This window comes from Vipera berus (genome assembly GCF_964194415.1).
Source record: "Vipera berus genome assembly, chromosome: 11".
In the NCBI taxonomy this organism is placed as follows: domain Eukaryota; kingdom Metazoa; phylum Chordata; class Lepidosauria; order Squamata; family Viperidae; genus Vipera; species Vipera berus.
The window spans coordinates 8,912,200-8,936,883 of record NC_138214.1 but is presented as its reverse complement, the minus strand read 5'-3'; the positions used below and the strand labels follow the sequence as shown (position 1 = coordinate 8,936,883).

The window sequence follows — 24,684 nt, the reverse complement described above, 5'->3', positions numbered from 1 at the left end:
CGCACTCTATCTTCCCCCGCTGGGATGGAGGGGCGGGGCCGTCCCGGGAGCCGCTGCCATGCCGGCGTGGAGGTCTCGCGCCGCGCGCGCTTTCCTCCGCTGGGCGCTTCCCCGGCGCTTGGCGGAGCCCGGCGGGGGTCTCCGGCGGAGTTCGTGCGGGTCCCGGCGGCGGCGGCGGCTGCTCCTCTCCACGCCCATCTTCTACGTGAACGGCCCGCCCCACATCGGGCACCTCTACTCGGCCGTGCTGGCTGATGCTCTGCACCGGCACCGGGAGCTGCTGGGCTGCGAGGGAGGGCGGCTGGCTACAGGTCGGCACGGGGGAGCCGTGCGCACGAGGGTTTTAGGGGCTTTTGCAGACGCGTGTTCTGCGTTTGGAAGCCAGGGAGTCGTAGGGAGCCGTCTAGAAACTCCCGCGTGAAACTGGTATTAACGTGGAGGAAGCTTTAGGGCAGGGGTCTTCAAACTTGGCTCTTTTATGACTTGCGGACTTCAACTCCCAGAATTCCTCAGCCAGGCACGCTGGCTGAGGAATTTTGGGAGTTGAAGTCCACAAGTCATAAAAGGGCCAAGTTTGAAGACCCCTGCTTTAGGGAATCCCAGTGTTTGCTTTCACGAGTGGAAGTGCGGGGCTTGCAAGGATAGAGAAGTTTCTTTCTAGCGAGGATGCCTAAAAGGTGCTATAAACGGAGAAGCCAGCACTTCATCCTTCTTTCCAGCAACCTATGGTCCAGGTGCAGTGTTTTTCAGCCTGGCCAACTTGGAAGATGTGCGGTGTGGGGAATTCTGGGAGTTGAAGTCCACTCAGCTTAATTGCCCAGGTTGAAAAACACAGAGCTAGCATAATATTATTGCAGTACAATGCATTATGCACAGTGTTGGAGTGGTGAATATTGGCCCAAAGAAAAGTGGGCAACAGATTATCATCTTCCTGTCCTTTGCAATAGTCCTGTTGTATAGATGGAGAATAGGTTGATTGATGAAAATCCATGCATGACTCTCTTAACATTGCACCCCTGGTTTTTGATTAATTTGGACAGCAAAAATGTAATAGGGGGGGCTCTCTAAAGTTTTAGGAATGAATTTTTGCTGGAGGGAGTGATTTTTTTTAAAAAAAAATAGAATACAAAACAAGCTTGCTTTTCCAGAGTGTCTCATTTCCCCCAGAAAATTGGCAAATATCTCTTTTTGTAACCTCACTTTTCTGATGAGCTTTTCCATCCTGGCTGATCACATTACATGTGAACAAAGCTGCTAGGATTATTTCAATAAACCGTGCATTTGTGTGGAAAAACTCTCAAAGTTTTCATCCATTATTAGCTTCCACAACCTCTATAAAGATTCTGGAAGCAGTGTTTGCAGGAATGGCTGCGAATGCTTGCTGGGAATGAACGCATTTATGTGTTATTCAAATTTATATAGCTGCCCATCTCATCCTTATTAATCTTGGAGTAGCCCTGCCAGCACAGGGGTGGCAGGGGTTGGAGAAGGCTACCGCTCAGCTTCTTAACCAGTTCACTTGTCCTGTTTTCCTTGCCAGGAACGGATGAACACGGCTTGAAAATCCAGACAGCAGCGGCAGCCGCAGGTATTTCTCCGAAAGAGTTCTGTGACGGTGTGTCGGCCGAATTCCGGGAGCTCTTTACACAGGCCGGCATCTCCTACACCCATTTTATCCGCACTACAGAGCTACGGCACCGGCAGGCTGTGGAGTTCTTCTGGGCTGCCTTGCACGATGGAGGCTGGCTGTATCAAGCTGACTACGAAGGATGGTATTGCACAGCAGAAGAGAGCTTCTTGGCAGCGTCTCAGTTGACAGAGTCTCCTGATGCCCAAGGGAACAAGCAGATGGTTTCCATAGAGAGCGGGCACCAGGTACAGTATGGTGAAGCCTGGCAAATTCTGTCGGGGCTTCAGTCACTCAGCTTGCTATGCCTTCGCACGTGGTTTGGTCGTAGTTAGGTTTTGTGAATCCGGCTGTTCTAGGCTGTGCTTTTAACATTCAGCCAATAATATGCAAATGCCCAACAGTATCATATTGTGGTTATTTATTAATTAGATGTATTAATTTATAGGTAATTCATACCTAATACTCCTTCCTCCTCCTATTTATTTATTTATTTATTTATTTATTGATGGGATTTATATCCCGCCCTATCTCCTGAAGGACTCAGGGCGGCTCACAATAAAACATATAATAAGTGCATAAATCAAGATAAATGAAATTGAGAACATCAGTGCAATAAAAAATTAGAGAATTTAAAAATGAATTAAAAATACTAAATATAAATTAATTAAGATGCCTGTCAGTCTAGGTCAGCTTGGTGGAACAGGTGTGTTTTGAGGCCGCGGTGAAAGGATTGGAGGTTTTGGGCTATCCGAAGCTCAGGGGGGAGCTGATTCCATAGGGTTGGTGCTCCCACAGAGAAGGCCCTCCCCCTGGGGGTCGCCAGCCGACATTGCCTAGCTGACGGTACCCTGAGGAGGCCTTCTCTGTGTGAGCGTACTGGACGATGGGAATTTGTTCCCGGCAGCAGATGGTCCTGCAAGTATCCCGGACCTAAGCCATGTAGGGCTTTAAAGGTAAGTACCAGCACCTTAAATCTCACCCGGAGGGCAACTGGTAGCCAATGCAGCTCCCGCAGGAGGGGTGTAATATGGGAGTATCGGGAAGCTCCCATCACAACCCGCGCAGCTGCATTCTGCACCAGCTGAAGCCTCCGGGTGGTCTTTAAGGGCAGCCCCATGTAGAGAGCATTAGAGTAATCAATACGGGAGGTAACGAGTGCATGGGTGACTGTACGTAGGGCATCTCGGTCCAAAAAGGGGCGTAATTGGTATATAAGACGAATCTGGGCAAATGCCCCCCTAGCCACGGTTCCAATGTGATCTTCAAAACTGAGTCGTGAATCTAGGAGGACGCCCAGATTGCGTGCTTTATCAATGGGAGGTAACATCTCTCCTCCTATAGTCAGAGATGGAACCTCTTGGACTAAACGAGATGACGGTATGTACAGCCACTCAGTCTTGGCCGGGTTGAGTCGAAGCCTGTTTTCTCCCATCCAAATCTGTACCGCTTCCAGACAACGGGACATCACATCGAGGGCATCACTGGGTTGGTTCGGGGTGGAGATGAATAGCTGGGTATCATCAGCATATTGATGATATTTCACCCCGAAGCTACGGATGATCTCTCCCAGCGGCTTCATATAGATGTTGAACAGGAGGGGCGAGAGCACCGAACCCTGAGGCACTCCACAATTAAGAGGCCTAGGGCTTGACCTCTGCCCTCCTGCCAACACCGTCTGCGAACGGTCCGAGAGGTAGGAGGAGAACCAACGCAGAACGGTGCCTCCCACTCCCAGCCCCTCAAGACGACGCAGTAAGATACCATGGTCGATGGTATCAAAAGCCGCTGATAGATCTAATAGGACCAGGACAGAAGAATAACCTCTATCTCGGGCCCGCCAGAGATTTACCCCCCAGTATCATCCCCTGTCAGGTGGGCTGGGTAATGGTCCAAAACACTCAGCTGGCTTTCATGCCTAAGCTGAGACTAGAACTCACTTTCTCCTGGTTTCTAGGCCTACGCCTTAACCACTGCACCAAACTGTCTGTAATAATATAATGTGTCTCATGTCTACAGTACATTCCGATTGGAGAAGCCACCTCTAAATAATCTACAGAGTCTCTGTATTATTATATTATTATTGTTAGATGCTTATTTCAGTTACTTATTATTATTATTATTATTATTATTATTATTATTATTATTATTATTATTATTATTATTATTATTTAAATTTATATACCGCCCTATTCCCGTAGGACTCAGGGCGGTTTACAGGGAAAATTAAAAAAACATAGCATACAAAAATTAAAATCAGTTAAAACTATTAATTAAATTCCAGTCCCTGAAATTAAAACTAAAACCCAATTAAATTAAATTAAATTAAAACCCCTCAGTCTGGGCCAAACAGCTTGAAGAGCCAAGTTTTCAAGTCCCGGCGAAATGAGCGAAGGTCGGGGGCAGTCCTGAGTTCCGTGGGAAGTTGGTTCCATAGGGCCGGCGCGCCCACAGAGAACGCCCTTCCCCTGGGAATAACCCGCCGGCATTCTTTAACCGGCGGTATCCTGAGAAGGCCCTCCCTGTGGGAGCGCACAGGACGATGGGAAGTTGATGCCGGCAGCAGGTGTTCCCTTAGATAATCCGGACCCAAGCCATTTAGGGCTTTATAGGTCATTACCAGCATATACATATGTAGGTCAGCTCGAGGTGGTGAACTTTCCAAATACTCCCGCTTCCTCTTTTTCCCACAACCGCCATGTGAGGTAGGTTGAACTGAGAAAATGACAGGCTCAAATTCACCCAGCTGGCTTTCAGCCTAAGGGAGGTCTAGAACTCAGTGTCTCCTGAATTCTAAGCTGACACCTTTGGCATCACGTCAGACTCATAAGCAAGGATCGCCAAAATAGAAAAGGGCAACAGCGAGAACAAAAGATGTAGCCCCAGAAAACTGGGGAAAAGCAGACTGAAGGCCCGGGATGCTGCTAGCTTTCTGAAGCTAAGATGATGTGATCCTTGGTGGGAGGCAAGTTTTCTGATGCATGCATGCGGCCTTCAGCTGTAAAGAAGGAAAACTAGACATTAATATAAACGCTTGGGTAAATATATCTTGTTTTGGAGAGGTTGATGAAACCAGAAAAAAACCCTTGTGATAACTTCTCTCCTGCATCTTAGGTGCACTGGACCAGGGAGAAAAACTACATGTTCAAGCTGTCCAAGTTCCAGGAGCCATTGCAGCGATGGCTCTACAAGAATAAGGACGCCATAAGCCCTGAGCCCTTCTATCAGCAGGTCCTCCAATGGCTGGAAGGGGACCTCCCAGATCTCTCTGTATCCCGTGACCGAAACCGGCTGCATTGGGGCATCCCTGTCCCTGGGGACTCGACACAAACCATCTATGTCTGGGTGGATGCTCTGGTGAACTACCTGACGGTTGTAGGTTACCCGGAAAAGCACCAGGCCTGGTGGCCCTCCGTTTGCCACATTGTGGGCAAAGACATCCTCAAGTTCCACGCCATCTATTGGCCTGCCTTGCTGATGGCTGCAGGTCTGGAGCCCCCCCTGCGGATTTGGGTCCACTCTCATTGGACGGTACAAGGACAGAAGATGTCCAAGAGCCTGGGCAATGTCGTTGACCCGAAGGAGTGCTTCCGGCACTACACGGTGGATGGGATTCGGTATTTCCTGTTGAGACAGGGGGTCCCAGAGCGGGATTGTGATTACTACGACGAGAAGGTGATGAAACTGCTCAACTCGGAGCTAGCCGACACCTTAGGGGGTCTCCTGAACCGGTGCACAGCCTCTACCCTGAATCCCAGTGGGACTTACCCCATCTTCTCTGAAACCTGCTTCCCTAGGGATCTGGGGATTCAAAGTGGATCTGGAAAGGCCTTAGCAGAGGATTACAAGCTAGTGTCATTGGTCGAGAGCCTGCCTATGAAAGTGAGCGCCTCTTTTGATCACTTCCAGATCTACAAGGCTCTAGAATCCATTATGGAGTGCGTGAGGCAGACCAACGGCTTCATCCAGAGGCACAGGCCGTGGAAGCTGTGCCCGGAGGATCCCACAGAGCGACAGTGGCAAGGGACCATTCTCCATGTCACTCTGGAATGTCTTCGGGTGTATGGGCTCTTGCTGCAGCCGGTGGTCCCAGCCATGGCTGACAAGCTTCTCTCAAGGTTGGGTGTTTCCCCTACTGAAAGATCTCTAAAGGACTTGAACTTCCTCCCTCGCTATCATGGCAGAACATGCCCCTTTGAAGGCAGAAAGCTCGGGCCGGATCCTGGTGTCCTGTTTCCCAGGCTGAACAAAATCTGAAGCCACCAATTGTACGGATTCTTAATTTTGTTTTAAAGAGAAGAAACACGGAACGAAGACTTCTGAGAGTGTGCAGTTGGGGTGAACCAAAATAAGCAGGAAAGGCTTCATATAATACGCAGTTAACTCAGATCTCTGCGTTGTTGTTTTTTTAGCTTTCCATGTGGAGACTCCTTGTGGCGTTACATTTTTCTATTCTAGTGTAATTTGCTTCTCAATGTGTCTTCTCAAGATCTATGGGATTAAGTAAATCAAGTAAAGAATGATTATTCTATTCTAAAACTGAAATAACCATGGGGAAGGAAAACAACCTTACAGGTGCACAGTGTTAAGGGTCACATTTATTATTGTTTATATTTCACCACCCATTGCCAAGGCCTTTTAGCGTTGCAACAAACAGCACAGTTCTTTGTTGTTCCTAGAGATATTTTTTCTTTCTACACATGCACTGTTGCTTCGTACTCTTGCTTTTTTGTTCTGGAGTTACAGTCCCCATATTAAGTGCTTGATTTATTTATCACTTGGAAGAGCTGGAGGAAATGAACGATAAAATGTGGTTTTAGGTGATATATTCCTATTGTGGTGCTGAAACTCCCGTAAGAAGATTTAAAGAGGCTGCAAAAGCTAAAATCACAAAGAGTGATTTCGGCTGCCTTCTTATTGAGTGATGAAATGCCATTTTTACATGTGTGCCTTCAATTTATGGATGCTATAAAAGTCTTTACAGCAGCTAATTCTTGAAGTTGTAAGAGATGAAGTAGTTCTTTAATTTCTCCAGAAGGCAGTTTGCTGCCACTCATGTAATTAAACATTGGCATGCAAATAAGCACTGAACAGTGCAAGCCTAACCACATTTATTCCACGAACTTAAATAGGAGCCATTTGTTCAAAGGTCTTTAAAACTGCAGTTTGAAATCTTACAAGTGAACTTCCCTGTACTTAAAAATAAACAAATTCTGAGATTAATGCAGTTTCAACGGGGCGAAACTTCCAAAAGGCTAAAGGAAGTTCAGCAAGAATTGAGAATTAACCAACTAAGCCACACACTAAGGGCCAAAAGTGATAAATGTTTCCCCTCAATCCTTGGCGCTAATTTCCCAATCATCTTTCCAAAAGATCCTATTACGGTAGGTTAATTTTTAATTGTCACGGAAGGGAAAACGTATGAAATTAACGGCCAGTAACCACATTAGGTATGGCTAATACATTATTTTTTGTAACATGCCAATGTGATTTTTCTCTAGCGTTACATCAGAGATCAAGTGTTCATTCATTTCTAACAGAATGTCACCTAAGTGTTGTTTTCAGGGTGTAATTCTCACAGTTCAGGACCAAGATCCCTTTTATAGCTGGGCCTAAAAACAGAAAATTGTGATTAAGGAAACACGTGCGCCCCATATTATTATCAGACACTGCTGCTTCTCTTAAGTAAAATCTCCTGGCTCTGTTCTTCTCACTTCTGAATAAATTTGGGGGGGGGCAGTCTGGCCCCCAGATTTTGAACTTCTGCTCTTACCTGTTCAACTTAGGATGATAGTAGCCCCAAATAAGCATCCTTTCCCTTCTCCTACATTTTGGGAGCCTGCCCTCTTGATGTCCATGTCCCAATGAGCTTCTTATTCCAATATAGGTCATCCTTGACATACAACCATTTGTTTAACGACTGAAGTTACAACAAAACGGGGGGGGGGGAGGGAATTGTGACCGGTCCTTGCTCTTAGGACTGTTGCGGCATCCTCATCAAAATTCTGACGCTTGACAACCGGCATGTATTTATAACAGTTGCACCATCCCCGGGTCACTTGATCATCATGTCTGACCTTCCCAGCCTGCTTCCAACCAGCAAAGTCAACGTGAGAAGCGCGATTCGTTTAACCACTGCAGCGATTAGCTTTAAAACCTTGGCAAAAAAATAAAAATAAATCTTAACATTGGACTGGAATCAGCAACTGCCTTGTCTAGCAATGGGGCCCATAATAGGAACAGAACAGAACAGAATAGAATAGAATGACAGAGTTGGAAGGGACCTTGGAGGCCTTCTAGTCTAACCCCTTGCTCAGGCAAGAAACCCTTTGCCATTTCAGACAAAACGGTTGTCCAATCAAGTCTGAGAAACCTCCAGTTTTGGAGCATCCACAACTTCTGGAGGCGAGTCGTTCCGCTGATTAATTGTTCTAGCTGTCGGTGTCAGAATCCATTTATATCACATTTCATAAATGTATAGGTAGAACAATGTGCTTATTCTGGGGATGCTGCCATCTCTCCGAAGGGGGGGGGAGAGGATAGACTTAAGGCGATCTTCAAACAACAGGGGAATGGTTGAACTGGGGGAGGAAGGGGGAGACACACATCTGGATCGCATCTTCATTTACAACTGAAAAAGGAAGAAGCAATAACCATACAACCAAGGAGAGTTCCCCTTTCCCACGGAAGGGCCTGACACCTAAGCAAATGATGAGAGCCTGACCAAATGGATGAGGGGAGGGGCTAAAATGGGAATGCTTTATATGGGATTGAAATGTAACTTTGTTAGATTCCGTCTTGTATTGCCACAATCGATTCCATCCTAGTAAACATTTTCCTTTTGGACTAAACTTGCATCCAAGAGTTCTTATTTCCTAAGATGTGGATTGAGGTGGGTCCTGACAGTCGGGCAATTTCTCTTTCGTTTTAGGTTGATTTTCTCCTTAAGTTTTCATCCGCGGTTTCTTGTCCTGCCCTCTGGTGCTTCGGAGACTAGCTTTGAATTTGTGGCTGTTAAGTCGAGGACTACCTGTAGCGGACGGCCCTTCGTAACCAGCGGCAGCCCCCTCCCTTCCTTTTAAAGCAGGGGTCTTCAAACTTGGCCCTTTTATGACTTGTGGACTTCAACTCCCAGAATTCCTCAGCCAGACAAGGTGGCTGAGGAATTCTGGGAGTTGAAGTCCACAAGTCATAAAAGGGCCAAGTTGGAAGACCCCTGCTTTAAAGCAACGGCACTCGTTCTGCATCCGCCCAACCCAGCCCAGCGCCCGTCTGAACGCCAGAAGGAAGCCGAGCTTGCGCAACGCCCTGCCTCGCTTTACACGGCTCCTCCGCCTTTGCAAAGCAGCTGCCCCGGCTTAGTCCGCCACCCGCGGCTCGGAGCCGGGGGAGGGCAGGAGAGAAGCGGGCAAAGGGGCCGCCCTCCAGCCCTCCCCGGCCCGCCCAGCATCTCCCCGTGCCGAGCGGCGCAGTTCCAGCTGCGGCCAGCTGTAGCTCCGCCTCGCCGGGCTGGGAAGCCGGGCTGGGCGGGCGCCCGACAGCCAATGGCCGCGCGAGCCCAGGGGCGGCTCCCGGGCCGGCGAAGCGAGGCTGCTCCGGCGGCGGCGGCTGGGTGGGAGCCCGCGGCTCGGCCGACCCTCCGTCATGCTGGCTGAGCCGGAGCAGCGGCGCTGGTGAGCCCCGCGCGGCCGTCCTCCTCCTCCTCCTCCTCCTCCTCCTCCTCTTCCTCCTCCTGCTCGCCCGCTCCGCCGGGATGGAGCTGGAGGCCTCGCTGGAGCAGTCGGTGCAGGCGCGCATCTTCAAGATCATCGTCATCGGGGACTCGAACGTGGGCAAGACCTGCCTGACGGTGCGCTTCTGCGGCGGCACCTTCCCCGCCAGCACCGAGGCCACCATCGGCGTGGACTTCAGGGAGAAGGCGGTGGAGATCGCCGGCGAGCACATCAAGGTAGCGGCGGGGCGGGGGGCGGCCGAGGCCGGCTGTCCTTCTCCCACCCATCTCTCTACCCCCCGGGCGGGAGCATCTTTCCCCGGTGGGCGCCGTCGGAGATGCTGGGCTGCCCGTTTAAGGAGGCCCTTCCTCCCCTTCGCCGGCCGCCGCTCGCTTTTGCGGCCGCTCTCGCTCGGGTCTGAATCCGTCGGAGGGGGCGGGCGAGGGTGGGGGGAATCCATCTGGAGGGCTTGAGGTTGGCGAGCCGTGGCTTCGTGTCATCCACCCTACGAAGCCTTGGGATATCATCTGGTTAGCCCATAATCAGCCTTGGTGGAGCAGTGGGCTAACGCCTCCTTCAGTAACACCAGCTGCCTGCAATTAGTGCAGGTTCGAGTCCCACCAGGCTCAAGGTTGACTCAGCCTTCCATCCTTCCGAGGTAGGTAAAATGAGGACCCAGGTTGTTGGGGGCAATTAAGCTGACTTTGTAATAATGCCCCTTAGGGGGTGTGTGTGAAAGCCCTAATAAGCAGGCATATACATAGAATGAAGGCTACTGCTAAGCACATTGGTTTGTGCTTAAATTGTAAGCCGCCCTGAGTCTTCGGAGAAGGGCGGGCTATAAATGGGATTTTTAAAAAAATGAAAAATAAGCAGGCATATACATAGAATGAAGGCTATTGCTAAGCTTGTAAACCGCCCTGAGTCTTCGGAGAAGGGCGGGATATAAATGGGATTAAAAAAAAAATAAAAAAAATAAACCGCGATGCGTATATTTCCAGAAATATCTGGGGTTTGGGTTTAGAAGGTCGTGTGAATGCAGCCAGAGCGGGGAATTTTTGAGACAGAACGGGAGAGGCGAGGTGATCTCACTCTCTCAATGGCTGGAAGTTCTCCAGGAAGGATCACTCAAGGAGATGGTTTTCCCTGCCCTTGCGCTGGTGGGGAGGTTTGCTGGCTTTGGAGCTACCTGCTGGGAGAGCTTTAAAGGTAGTTCCTGAGTTATCCGTGTGTTTATTGATATGCCTTGTTCCAGGAATACTCCCATTTCCCCCCACAACCTTGTGAGGTTGTGCAACCTGGGAAAGTGACTAGTGCTAGCCCAAAGTTACCTGTTGAGCTTCTGTGGCTGAGCCCGGAGTTGAATTTTAAACTAGCAACTTAACTTAAGCATTGCTCAGCACTGGTTTTCAGAATCAGGATCTTGTATAGTTGTTCAGTAAACCTTAATTAATTCTTCTAATACAATGTGTGGCTAATGCATCGTGAGGCTCTAGTCTGTTTTTCAGCTAAGTCATTGATTTCTTCTCTTCCACCCTGCCCCATTTCCTCCCCACAGCCCTGCCAAGTGGAAAGGGGGAGTGTGAAAACCACTGGCCTGAAGTCATCTACTGAATTGTGTGACTAATTAGGGATTCAAATGGCATTTTTCTGGTTTGGCCCTCTTTACAATGGTTTCCCCAGTTTAATATTTCTGGAACTGTTGTACCCCACCCAGTTACCAAGGGACCCAAATTTGCTAATTTCCACTGAGAAAATGCAATAAATTTGCGTGTGGTTTGTGTGTGTGTGTGTGTGTGTGTGTATAGTGTGCATTATATATTTGCATATAATTATTAATATATTTTTGTCTTCCGTTCAAACGTGACCAATTCTCATAGACTTCCTGGACTGTTCCCTGCAATTTTCTTGGCAAGCATTCTTAGAAAGTAGTTTGCCACTGCTTCCTTACTAGGGCTAAGAGAAAGTGACTGGCCAAAAATCACCCAGCTGGTTGTGTGCCTAAGGCAGGATTAGAACTCACAATCTTCCAGCTTCCAGCCTGATGCCTTAACCACTACACCCAACTGGCTTTTTGTTTTCTACTATAATGTATGGTTTTTTTTGAGGTTTTATTGACATGTTGGAGGAATAGACTATAATCTGACATGCTAATCCAATGTGGGTTGACAGATATGATCGGTGTTAGTCTGGGGTATCCATCATGGCCTGTTCGCCTTGAGTGACCTTCTGGACATAAACACGTCTGACGGCATAGCCCACAATTTCGTTTACTCACACAAGCCCCCTCGCCTCATCAAAAGCCCCGATCATAGAAGGAAATATGTGGAAAAGGCCTTCATCCTGCAGCAGAGAGACAATGGCTAGATTAGGATGATATTAAAATACCTTTACACATATTAAGGAAAATCAAACTGACTGCCTCGAACATGCTTTGCATTTACATTGATTAGTTACTCAATGCTAGGACTGAGCACGGATTTCCAAGGTTGCCTTTGGGATAAATCAAAGCTTGAGCTGTCATACTTCCTTCAACATAGATTGCTGTTTTGCCAGATCAGATGATTTATTTTATTTATTTGTTTTAATTCCATTTATATCCCGCCCTTCTCCGAAGACTCAGGGCGGCTTACAAGCTTAGCAGTAGCCTTCATTCTATGTATATGCCTGCTTATTAGGGCTTTCATACACCCCCCAAGCGGCATTATTGCAAAGTCAGCTTAATTGCCCCCAACAATCTGGGTCCTCATTTTACCTACCTGGGAAGGATGGAAGGCTGAGTCAACCTTGAGCCTGGTGGGACTCGAACCTGATGATGATGATGAGGCATGGGCGAACCGATTCAGTAATGTTTGAATGCACTCATGATGAGGGCTTTATTTATCCCATTGGCAAAAATCTGATAAAAATGGGGCAAGGGGGTATTGGCAAAAAGGAAGAGAAATATGAGAACACCAAGATTACAAACCCATCTGTTTAACACAGGTACCATTGAGCGTCCTTCTGTTATGTTCTCTGTGGAGGAAAACAGAAGAGATGCTTAGGAAAAGCTTCATTTTTCTTCCACTTTACATCTTAGAGAGGTCATCTGTAAATTGTACCACTGTTTATATCTGCTATATCCTGTCTAAGGTAAAGGTAAAGGTTCCCCCACACGTGCGTGCTAGTCGTTTCCAACTCTAGGGGCCGGTGCTCATCTCCGTTTCAAAGCCGAAGAGCCAGCACTTGTCCGAAGACGTCTCCGTGGTCATGTGGCTGGCATGACTAGACGCCAAAGGCACACGGAACGCTGTTACCTTCCCACTGTAGTGGTCCCTATTTTTCTACTTGCATTTTTACGTGCTTTCGAACTGCTAGGTTGGCAGAAGCTGGGACGAGTAACTGGCGCTCACTCTGCTACGCGGCACTCGGGATTCGACCCGCCACACTGCCGACCTTCTGATCGACAAGCTCAGCGTCCTAACCCACTGAGTCACCGCCTCCCTTATATATCCTGTCTAGCCAGTCAGAATTCTAGGGTGAATGGATAAATAGTCTGGAAGAGTTAGAAAGATACTTCATTGAAATAACTGCAGAAGGATGCAGGTTTTTGAATTGCCCTGAATTCTGGAAGAAACACAGATTCTGTAGTCTTCCATTGTTTCAGAAGTGGCAATAATCTTTAGTTCCTTTAGTTTAAAAAACATGTTATTTTAAAAAAAGAGAGAAAATTAAATGAATAGAAACCAACACAGAATAAGGAGAACAAAGAGAATGAAAGGGAAAAAAAATGCAGAAACAAAATATAAAAAAGAAATAGAAGCATCTGATTTCCTTTGCAGCAAACAGAAAATTTTCTCTTACTATATGATTACAAAAAAGCTAACTTTTTCTATTATCCAAACCACAACTCTTCAATGCATTTTTTTCTGTTTCATGCAAAAAGTCCACATGGGGTTTCCAGTCAGTTATAAATGTGAATATTATCTTTTCTCTAATCAAAGATGTCGAATTAGCCATCTCTACAAGTTCCCTTATCTTCTCCAACCATTCCTCTATTGTGAATTGTGTCAAACCTTTCCACTTCTGAACATCTAACAATCTTGCTGCAGTTGTCATATAGACAAAGTTCCATAATTTTTGCTCTAGCTGCCTGCCCACTTTTATTTCCTATTTGTACCATCAGACCCACATATTACTCAAAAAGTATATTCCTATATTTTAGACCTGGGTTATGGGAGCACATAAGCAAATCCACCATATTCTGGTTTGATCAGAGGGCTTCGTTCACAGGTCATGTGGAGGCAGGGGTTAGGGTCCATCCATGATATACAGCAGGGGTCCCCATCTGATATCAGGTTGTGGCATGCCAGCAACCGGTCCGCACAAACAAGCAAAGCCCCATCCGTGGGATGTAGGCAACACACAAAACCACACACACTCTGGTCCACAGAAAAACCTCTTTCCACTGAACCTGTCCCGAGTGCCCAAAAGGTTGGGGACCTCTGATATATAGAATTTGCAAAATGTGATCTTAGCCTACTCTCTACCCTGTGTGGAAACGCATTCTATTTCTGTTTTGTTCCTGTTTCTTCTCTCTGTGTTGCACAGATGTGGATGAGAGCAAGATGACCTCACAGTATTCCTGCAGGAGGTGGGAGGTGGTTCCATGGAACACTGCTGCTTTTAACCTTTTGAGTATCCAGGAACTACCCCAGCCATCAGAGGGAGAGAGAAAAACAATCTTTCTTTGCCTTTGATTTCTTCCATTTATTTATTTATTTATTTTTGCAAAATGAGGGAGGTGTTTCTGGACAGAGAAGTATTTGATGATCTGCCTCCATCATCCAGTTGTAGGCCTGAGGCAATATTATTGTAAAATGTCTTTTAAGTAAAGAAAGAATTGAAGGATCTTCAGGAGATGGGAATAGACTTTAAGGAGTAGGCATAAGGCTGAGCCTTTTTTAAAATAATAATAATAATTACAGCTCAAAAATGCAAAGATAAATGAGTAATGCAAACTGAGAAAAATATAAGAAATAAAAGAAAAAGAAAAATGCCAAAGGTTGAATATATTCTCTCTGATGAAGCCCTGTGTCCTTCCAAGATGTTTACTGTTCCTTTGTTTGATGGTCTAAAGTGGCTTCTCTCTCTGCCCCTTACCTGAAATTCTCTTTCAGTCCAAACTATTTTATCACCCTGTTTTGCTCTATGGTTAGTGCAATCTCACACACCCTCTGGGGACAAAAGATAGCGTTGTAGCCCCAAGGAGCTTCTGAGACCAGAATACAAAGGCCAGCTTGTGCAAAAGAGCCTTGGCTGGGGAAGGAATGAGATGAGGGGAGTGGCAGTCTCTGTTTGCTGAGCCAGGCTGTGCTGAGTTATGAAGATGGGGTCAATGCTGTCTCCAGAGTGTGCAAATCTCCATGTGCAAATCTGCTGTGGAGGTCCTCAAGTGAGAGTGAGCCTCTCCCATCCAAAACAAGAGTTGTCAGGAGAATAAAATGAACAAGGAGAAACATTTGCATTATCCTCGAAAGAAGAGCATCAGTAGGTAGAGAGTCCTAAGCTTACAACCATTCACTTAATGACCATTCAAAGTTACAACAGCACTGAGAAAAGTGAGTTTACGACTAGTCCTCATGCTTATGACTGTCACAGCATCCCCAGGGTCACGTGATCAAAATTCAAGCACTTGGCCACTGGCCTGTATTTACAGAGTTCCGATTTACACGATTGGCATTCGTGACCCTCCCCATTGACTTTTTACAAGCAGAGTCGATGAGAAATCCGGATTCTCTTAATGACTGTGTGATTCACTTAACCACGCTTAGCGAACATGGCAAAAAAGGTCGTAAAATTAGATGCGACTCACTTTACTTGGCAAATGGAAATTCCGGTCTCCATTGTGGTCATAAGCCGAGGACTCTGTAAATGCAAGGGCCAACGCCATCAGTGTATCTGCCAGATTCCTGGCATCAGAAATGCATATTGCTGGTGCTTCTCTCTAGGACAGGGGTCTTCAAACTTGGCCCTTTTTTTAATGACTTGTGGACTTGACTCCCAGAATTCCTCAGCCAGCGTTTCTGGCTGAGGAATTCTGGGAGTTGAAGTCTACAGGTCATAAAAGGGACAAATTTGAAGACCCCTGCTCTAGGACTTCTAGGGTTGCCGTTTGAAATGCCCCATTTCCTAGAACCAAGAATACATCCTGGTAAAGGGAATTATAGCAAGGGCAAATGGAAAAGAGTTAGGGATCCCGCAATGGAGCAAAGAACCCCTGGCTTAAAACTGGAAGAGGCAGGAAAGCTGTATCGATAGGCTTGCCAAGTGTTGTGCTCTCTTTTGCAGGTCCAGGTGTGGGACACAGCCGGTCAAGAGAGGTTCCGGAAGAGCATGGTGGAGCATTACTACCGCAACGTCCACGCTGTGGTGTTTGTCTATGATGTCACAAAAATGGCGTCCTTCCTCAACCTGAAAAACTGGATTGAGGAGTGCAATGGCCACTCGGTCCCAGCTCTCGTCCCCAAAGTGCTTGTGGGAAACAAGTGTGACTTGCGGGATCAAATCCAAGTCCCATCCAGCATGGCCCTGAAATTTGCCGATGCCCACAATATGCTTTTGTTTGAAACCTCCGCGAAGGACCCCAAAGAGAGTCAGAACGTGGAGTCTATTTTCATGTGTCTGGCCTGCCGGCTGAAGGCTCACAAGTCTCTGCTCTATCGGGACATGGAGAGGCAGCAAGGGAAGGGACAGAAAATAGAGCTGGCGCCGGCCTCTGGCAATAGGAATTCCTGTCCTTGCTGAAGGACAGTCTTGACCGTTGAACCGGGAGGGCTGGGCAGGTGGTTGTGTGTGCCTCAATAAACTGAATCAACGTTGGTCGTTTCCAGTGAATTCTGTGTTGAATTAATAAACATTTGTATGGCTCACACTTGGTTTGGGTGTGGCTTTTTCTGTACCCTCCTCAGAAATCCATCACAGATAGTCCTCGAGTTTTGATTGTAATTTAGGGGTCCTTGCTGCTCTCTGAGCTTGTTTTCTTGTAAACGTTTCATTATCAAACTAGGTAACGTCATCAGCACTGATGATGTTATCTAGTTTGGGTAATAAAATATCGGAAGGAAAATAACCAAGCTCAGAGAGCACCAAGGAGCCCTCATTTCAATCCTGAGCTACAAATTTTCTCCTTTATTGGATTGTAATTGAGTCTACAATTTCAGTCATAAGCTGTGACAGTCATAAAGTGGGTCAACATGGGACCATGCCCGATTTTATCACCTTGTTTGTGGCAGTCATTAAGCAAATGTGGCAGTCGTGAAGTGTAAAATTCATTAATGAAAAAGAGTTGCGGTGGTGCAGTGGTTAGAATGCAGTGTTCCAGGTTAATTCTACCGACTGCCAGCAGTTCGATCTTGATTAGGACCCAGATTGTTGGGGGCAAAATGCTGACTCTGTTAACCACTTAGTGAGGGCTGTAAAGCACTAGGAAACAGTATATTAGTCTAGGTGCTATTGCTAAAATTGTTTGCTATGGGGTGGTTCGCTATGGGGCAGTTTTTGCTGGAAACCCTAAGTAAACACCAGTTTCCAACAAAACCGTAAATTGTGTTCACATGACTACAAGATGCTGCAAATGGCCGTAGATGTATGTCAGCTGTTGAGAGCCCCACATACTATCCCAGGGAGATGGAGGTGGCACAGACATTGTAACTTTAAAACCGGGTTGTAAGCCCTATTTTCCGTTGTAATTTTGAAGGGTAGCCAGTCATAAGTTAAGGGTCCTCGGTATCTGGGCTGCTTCGTTTCCCTGGCTGGATTCACCTGATGATGACCTGGTTCACACTTGATGCTAAATCTTATTGTAGGTTTATTGAATGAACTGTGTTCAACTGGACTAGATGTAGCTTATCAATGAAAAACCACATCATGGCCTATGAATCCAGGCAGCAAAAACATAAGGAACATTTTGCTGACTGGTTGAAGGCTGAAGTTCAGTTAGTTGTTTTGCTTGCAAACAGTGATTCAGCATATGATGGGCAATAAGGATGTATGAAGTGGAAAACAGCTACATTTTGTGGCTTTGTGCTCCTTATGTCAAACCCATTAACAAAAGGTCTGTCCCTTTTTTAATCATCATGGTAAGATGATTGTCTAAGAGTGTTTATCAAAACTTGATTTACCAACAATAATCTTGGAGGAGAAATGTTGTCACATAAACTGTCTTTAGAGTGCTAGGAGACTAAGATCTTGACTCATCTTTATTATATGCATTGCTCATCTTATCAAGCTACGGTATTCAAGCCATCCAGGCCCATTCTGTCTTCACTAATACACAAGTAGATCTGATATAGCTTAATTTTTTTTTAATTGGCCACCTCAGGTGCTGCAGCTGGGCCAGTCCACCAAATATCTCTTCAGGAATCAGATTAGCAACCAACTATTCCAACACTAAAATTTATTTGGCTCTTTCCCATGCCTTTTTATTATGATTATTTTGATGCCAACGTCTGGTTATCTTTTTAGAATGCATTGACGTTTGTCTCGAGAGCGTGCCTATTCTTTTTTTAAAAAAAACATCAGGGCTAGTGGCCACATTCACATTGTTCAAGGTTTTAAGCATGGATGATGCATGGCAGGCAACGAATTCATAGGCAACACGTGATGCGCAATTAGTGCCCCAAAAATGATTTTAGGAGCACTTGGACCGCGAATGCAATTCGTTTGCCAACTTCCAAGGCGAACTGCAGAACTTTCACCATCGATAAGCGTCCTAGATCGGCGACATCAGAATAACGGTCTTTCCTTCCGCTTTGTGTTATTCTACCCATTTCTATCTCTATGGTTCCCCGCTGAACTTCAGAGGGGGAGAGAATAGGAGATGAAGCGGAAGGAAGGGAAAATCGCCAATCATTACAGCTCAGGAGACGCAGCCTATCGGAGAGAGGGAGAGGCGGGCTCACGCTTGCGCAGTACAGCGGGCTGTAAGGCCGCATGTGCAAATCCAGGAGGACACTTTCAGGATGAAGTAAGCGGCAGTTGGATAATGAGAAAGAATAGTATTAATAAATAGTTTTATGGAGGCGGGAAAAGGGGGAGCAGGGCTTCTTTTGGGATAAGTATTCAACTTCGGAACTACATTGTGAATAAAGCATGGAATCGATGAAATACTAATGCGGAAGAGTGTTTCTGGGCTTACACAGAGTGCGTTTTCATCTAGCAATATTTATCATTGCTATTTTTTCCCCGCTCCCCTTCTTAAAGCTAAGCCTTGAGCTGTTAGGAGGAGTACATTACCCTGTTGTGGGCTGGAAAAATTCAGGCCCCCTCTTTCAGCTTGACCACTCTTGCCGGCCTAGTGTGTGGACGTGGAGGGATACAATTTGTGTATGTAGTACAGATCTCTGGGATGAAGTTGGGATAAAATGAATCAACTTACCACAGTTCATTTAGTGACCGTTTGAAGTCAAATTGGCACTGTAAAAAGTGACTGATGCCCATTTTTCACACTTATGACCGTTGAAGCATTCCCGTGGTCATGTGAACAAAATTTGGATGCTCGGCAACTGGTTCATATTTATAACGACTGCAGTGTCCTGGGGGTCATGTGATCCTCTTTTGTGACCTTTTGACGAGCAAAAAATCAATGGGGAAGCCAGATTCACTTAACCATGTGACTAACTTAACAACGGCAATCGCTCACTTAAAACTTGCAAGTAAAGTCGTAAAATGGGGCAAAATTCACTTAACAAGTGTCTCACTTAGCAACAGAAATTTTGGGCTCAATTGTCGTAGGTTGAGGACTACCTGTATAAGTAATTGTTGGGATCGCCACCTCTTGCCGGAAGATCACTGTTTAAAAGGGTTAAGACTCATTGTTTTTATTCTTTCCTTCCATAGCCCATTAACCAAAGTGAAGCTGATCAATGAGCTGAATGAGCGTGAAGCAGAGCTGGGAGTGCAGGATAAGGTTTCCTGGCATGCAGAGTATAGTGGCAGTGCCTGGGTATTTGTGGGTGCGTAATGTGCCTAGAGACATCTTACCATGTCACGCCCTTGTGGCATCAAACTTATGATTTGTCATATAGCAAAATGGCTAAACATTTAATAATCCCTTCCCTTCTTTTCTCTTTCTAGGGGGATTGCCATATGAACTGACTGAAGGGGACATTATCTGTGTATTTTCACAGTAAGTAAGAACAATGAAAACTTAACTTCAGAAAATGAGGTGTTTCTCTGAGATTGCTTTGATGTTGCTTTTTCAATTAAAACCAAACTATAATGCAAATAACAATGAATGGGAATAAAAGGGTAACTTGCGAATTAGCTTTAAACTTTTATAGTGAAATCACCTACATCTATTTGGAAGCAACTGCTATTGAATTGAATAATGCTTACTTCAAAAGAGTGCAGTGTAGTCTTGAAGTTTTACCAATAATTTTGTCAGCTCTTGTCTTTACCACAATACTGTCAAGGAGATGCTCTGCTATTATAGGCTTTACAGTGTAAATGTGATATTTCCTCTATTGGGTAAATCCATGGACACCATGTTTTTTAAAAAAGCTCTGAACAATAAAAAATGTTTATTTTATTTAGCTAAACTGATGCCTTTAGTTTTTACTAAAAGCATCAGATTAGCTGAAACAAATATGAAAAAGCACTTTGGAACAGCATCTATTCCAGGGCAGTTTTTCCCCCCCTGAGATTATTCACTAAAGTACTTGTTTAGAAAATACACTGCTTCAGGGAGGTTTATGAATACTTGCAGGTACCTACTTGATTGAAAATGCTGGATGAGGTGTAATCTAGTAAAATGATTCTTAGTCTCAGTGTATGGAAAAGGGCTATAGTCTTTAAGCCCTACATCAACACTTGTATTTCTCAAAATTATCCCTGCTTGTTGCCATTTCCTTTTTTTTTTTTTGTTCTTTAGACCTAAGACTAAATACTGTCAACTTCCATTTTTCTGTTCAGGTATGGAGAAATTGTGAACATAAACCTGGTACGTGATAAAAAGACGGGGAAATCCAAAGGTTTCTGCTTCATTTGCTACGAAGATCAGCGAAGCACTATTCTCGCAGTTGATAACTTTAATGGGATAAAGGTTAGTTTAGCCGTTGAAGATCCTCTGGATATTTTGCTGCTCTGATTGGGCTGTGACCCAGTTTCACATAAAATATATATTTAAAAACAATAAGGCCTTTTATGAAAGAATGCAGTGAACCTATTTAGGACTTTATGGACATAGCAGAAAGGGAGCAGCAGGCAAAAAATCCTCTTTTCATATCAGCAAAAATAAAGCCTTTTTCATAATAATCCAAAGATTATCTCAGGCTTCACTGTGTCTTAAGCTAAAATCTTAATTGCTTCTATTTGATGGTTACCTGGTCATGTAGCTTCAGTGGGGGGGGGGGAAACAATCGTTTCATAATGTTCATAATTTCATCATGTTTGCAGATAAAAGGAAGGACAATTCGTGTGGACCACGTGGCCAACTACCGCCCACCAAAAGATTCTGAGGACATTGATGAGATTACAAAGGCTGTCCGAGAGAAAGGCTGTGGTGTTAAAACTCCTCCTCAGAGTTCAGCTGAATCCTCAGAAGAAGATGAAATGGAAGTAAAAAGGCACAAGAAAGGTGATAAGTCTTTTTTTTTCTTTCTGTGGCCAGAATTATACAAATTGGAAAACTAATCACATTTGATCAAGTCACAGCTGACTTGGTTCACACAGTATGCTGTGCTACAATGTGCCTTATTTAAACTAGGCTGTTGTATGTTTCTATGCTGTATGCAAATCTCATTTTAAAGCTGAGGGAAGCTTCCAGATGTAGGAATACACAATGTATGCAGCATTTCGGTGAAGAAGAATCAGCTGGAGGTCCAGAATCCTGTTAGTTTTCTGGCGTGTGAATTATGTCTGACATAATAGTCAGAATTGTACCTGCATTTATTTATTTATTTATTTATTTATTTATTTATTTATTTATTTATTTATTGGATTTATATACCGCCCCTCTCCGAAGGGACTTGGGGCGGTGTACAGGGCAATTAAAACACTATAAATAACACATAATGTATAAAAATTAAAATAGAATTAAATTAAATAGCAAAAGACTGAGCAAAAGTGAAATGGAAAGTGCTGGCCATTTCTGTTAGAGGAGGTACAATAAATATTAAGGGTTAACAGTCAACACTTCTAGGTAAGCAAGAGAAATACAGAATTAAAGAAAAATGGTCAGGCAGAGTGGGGCAAGACGGTTTTAGGAGCACTCCCTATCAAACCGTTCAGAAAGAAAGTCGCATCCAATTTGAAAGCTAGGAAAGAGTTTCTGGAAAGATAGAATACCAGGAAATGCATAAAGGAGGCATATAGAAGCATCTGAACGAGATATTTGTGGAAATCCTTTTCGATTTGCATTTCTTGTAATTTCAGAAAAAAAGAAGAAGAAGAAGAAGAAGGAAAAGCGAGAGCATCGGAAGCGTCTGAAAGAGGAACCTGGTAGAGATGGGCTTTTCCCCAAATCCAAGATTAAAGTGGAAAAGGAGGACCCAGACTATGAACGCTATGCTGGCCCAAACCAGGAAACCTGGGGTAGCACATCTGGGCACCAGCACCAGAGTAGGATGCCACCAGGACAAGAGCTCAGATACGAGAGTGGGGTTGAGCCATCTGGAGAAAGAGGCTCAGAAAGGGACCGATATGAGCGCAGAATGCCCCCCAGGGTGGAGAAGCAGAAGAAAACGGAGGCCATCAAAGATAGACAGCCCACATCAGAAAGCCGATCACGTGATCGCTCAAAAAACAGAGACAAGCCTTCCCGGGAGAAATCCCCAAATCGTTACTAACTCAACTGCTGCGTTCTCTCCTTGCGCGCAAGAAAGGGCAGCTGTAGCCTGTGCTGTCAGAACATTGGCTCGGTGAAACAGGCGGGGTTTGGCGGGGGGGGCAGTGCAGCATTAAATTTTGGAATTGGAGGAAGAAACTCAGGTGCTGTTTGGAGCAGCGGTTTTTTCTCTCCGGAAAGGAAAACCACAAGAAACAAAATCAAGGTGCTATTTTGCCTACCCTTTTGCAGTAAAGGCCTGAATTCCAGAGGCAAAGCAGCCGTGTGACCCATTCTCCCCCCCACACACACGCACGCATGCACACTTCAAAATCTAGGCTTAATAAGTCCACTTTGAACGGTTGCCACGTCTGCAGCTTCACGTGCCAAATTCATTTCTGCTATTTGCACTTTTTGCACTTATCCTCCTTAAGTTGCGGTATAGAGGTGCGATGGCTTAAAAGGAGAAGATCTGTGCTCTGGCAGTTTGAGTCCTACTTCCGTGCGGTGGGGTGAGTTCCCGTCACTTGCCTCTTGTCTCCTGCCAACCTAGCACATCAAAAGCCCATAAAGGCAAGTAGATAATTAAGTGCCACTTCTGTGGGAAGGTAACAGCGTTCTGTGTTTTGCCGTTACGTTTTGCAGTGCGGCGTGATGTCATGCTGGCCACATGATGTCAAGAATGTCTTTGGGGAGCACGGGCTCAGTGGCTTGAAGAAAGACATATGAGCACCGCCTCCTAAAGTCTGCCACGACTAGCAAAGTTCCTACCTGCAGGAACACCTTTACCTTTGCTTCGTTGCAGTATAATTGTATGGCAAGAGAGGAGCAGTCTTTTTCAAGGCAGGGGCTGCATTCCCTTGGCTAAGCAATCAGGATATGCATATGCATATGAGGTTGATTGGAGCAAAGCTGAAACTTTGGTTCATGTCCTTTCTCATCGCATCAATTCATCCATTCATCCTCTCACTCACACATGCACCCTTGCATCTAACACGGTTCCTCTCTTGTGGGTGTGCATCTGCCAGTTTGCATTCTCTCACCCTCTCTTATTTTGGCCGGCTCCTTTTCTACTTTTATTTTTTTTTCTTCCTTCAGGCACTTTTTTTTTACTGGCAGTGGTGGAAAATGTACACAACACGCTGTTTCTGTTTGCAGAGGCAGCTGATATTTTTTTTTGTCCTGATAAGGGAGATGTGCCATTTGCAGCCTTATCGGGAGCAAAAGGCCCCATGGAGTGTGACTTAAGCCCTTATCACCACTAGCTAGGCTACTGAACATATTTTAGATGCACATGCTTTTGAATATTGATACAAAATGCAGCTAACCACCCCAGCATTGTGAGCATTGCATTGGCTTCCAGGTGCATTTCAAAGTACTTATTGTAATTGATGAAACCCCTTTGATCCCAGATTTCTTCCAAGGCTGCCTCTATGTGAAATTCACTTGTTTTGGACCTTTCTCCCAAGGGGAGATACAAAGGTTAGGTGAGGTGGGAGCTCACCAATAATGTGTTTTGGGGGGAGGGGGCTCTCACCTTGCAGAGCAGCCCCCCCCCCAAGTGGCCTGGTTGATATTCACCTTGGCATCCTTGCAGTGTTATAGGTAATTAAGCAGAACTTTTCTAGTCTTTCAATAACTTGCTGTGCACATTAGGGATGACAATGGTGAAGGTAATTGTTCATTGATCAGTGAACACTGCATCTTTGTACTATTTGATTGTTGTGCTGGTAAACTGTCATGAGCTGATCTGATCTGATGGTACATGAATAGGCTGAGCAGAGGAAGTATGCAAACTGCTAGGTTGGGCACCTGAACAAATGTGCCCAAGCCAAGGGCTGTATTTAGCCCCCCAAAGGCTTGTTGTAAGTCTTAAGGAGCTCTAAATTATCAAAGTATAATTCTGAATATATGTCAGCGAGACATTTTTAAACATACAGACTAACTGTATGACTGTGTTATGTATTCATTATATTTTTAATTTTAAAAAAAATAGTGGAAAACATCCATGAATTTGTCTTGGCTTCCCCAACATTTTTTGGGAGTGGGCAAATACATAAAGTAGAAATGCAACAAGGAGCACACCTCTATGCTAAACCGTGAAGATCTGATATGTTTAATTGACACAGAAGATAACTGTGTTTTGGATAAAAAAAATACCTTTGTAATCTTTGAATCCCGTTTCCCTCCCCTGCAGAGAAGAGATTAATATTTTATTAAGAACTCCCTTCTAACACCCATGTTACTCTGGGTTGGTTAATGAAAGGTCAACCCGGAGCTACCAATATTCTTTTCTGTCTTATTGGCAAGATGAGAAGGTGCATTTCTTCTCGTCTTCAACTAAAACGCTGTACCTCAAGACATTTCGCAAGGGGATGGCAAGCGCTGATAAACTGAAAGGAGAGTGAGAAAACCATTGAGGGCGATAATCCAAAATACGTTTGCAAATGACAGTTTACACAACCCATTTTCTGAGAGGCTGCACACTAGACTGATCCCTAAACTAATATAATGGCTTCACTTGCGAAGGAACACATCTG

General features: G+C 45.2%; 3 protein-coding genes across 4 annotated transcripts; all 3 read left to right on the top strand.

Annotated features, from left to right (window-relative positions):
- Positions 1–40: 40 nt before the first annotated feature.
- MARS2 (methionyl-tRNA synthetase 2, mitochondrial) lies at positions 41–6,933 on the top strand. The gene is made up of 3 exons (XM_081336870.1): positions 41–311; positions 1,541–1,875; positions 4,742–6,933. The coding sequence occupies exons 1-3, from the start codon at positions 59–61 to the stop codon at positions 5,882–5,884; spliced, it is 1,731 nt and encodes a 576-aa protein (XP_081192996.1). The 5' UTR covers positions 41–58; the 3' UTR covers positions 5,885–6,933.
- A 2,092-nt stretch (positions 6,934–9,025) lies between these two features.
- Positions 9,026–16,250, top strand: RAB33A (RAB33A, member RAS oncogene family). The gene is made up of 2 exons (XM_081336297.1): positions 9,026–9,575; positions 15,670–16,250. The coding sequence occupies exons 1-2, from the start codon at positions 9,381–9,383 to the stop codon at positions 16,123–16,125; spliced, it is 651 nt and encodes a 216-aa protein (XP_081192423.1). The 5' UTR covers positions 9,026–9,380; the 3' UTR covers positions 16,126–16,250.
- A 2,039-nt stretch (positions 16,251–18,289) lies between these two features.
- Positions 18,290–24,146, top strand: RBMX2 (RNA binding motif protein X-linked 2). Of its 2 annotated transcripts, XM_081336642.1 has the most exons (6): positions 18,290–18,346; positions 19,219–19,334; positions 19,456–19,507; positions 20,293–20,422; positions 20,776–20,956; positions 21,754–24,146. In XM_081336642.1, the coding sequence occupies exons 1-6, from the start codon at positions 18,342–18,344 to the stop codon at positions 22,164–22,166; spliced, it is 897 nt and encodes a 298-aa protein (XP_081192768.1). In that variant the 5' UTR covers positions 18,290–18,341; the 3' UTR covers positions 22,167–24,146. The 2 variants fall into 2 exon arrangements, with proteins under 2 accessions (XP_081192768.1, XP_081192767.1); XM_081336641.1 differs by lacking the exon at positions 18,290–18,346 and having other exon boundaries at positions 18,955–19,334.
- The last annotated feature ends 538 nt before the right edge of the window (positions 24,147–24,684 follow it).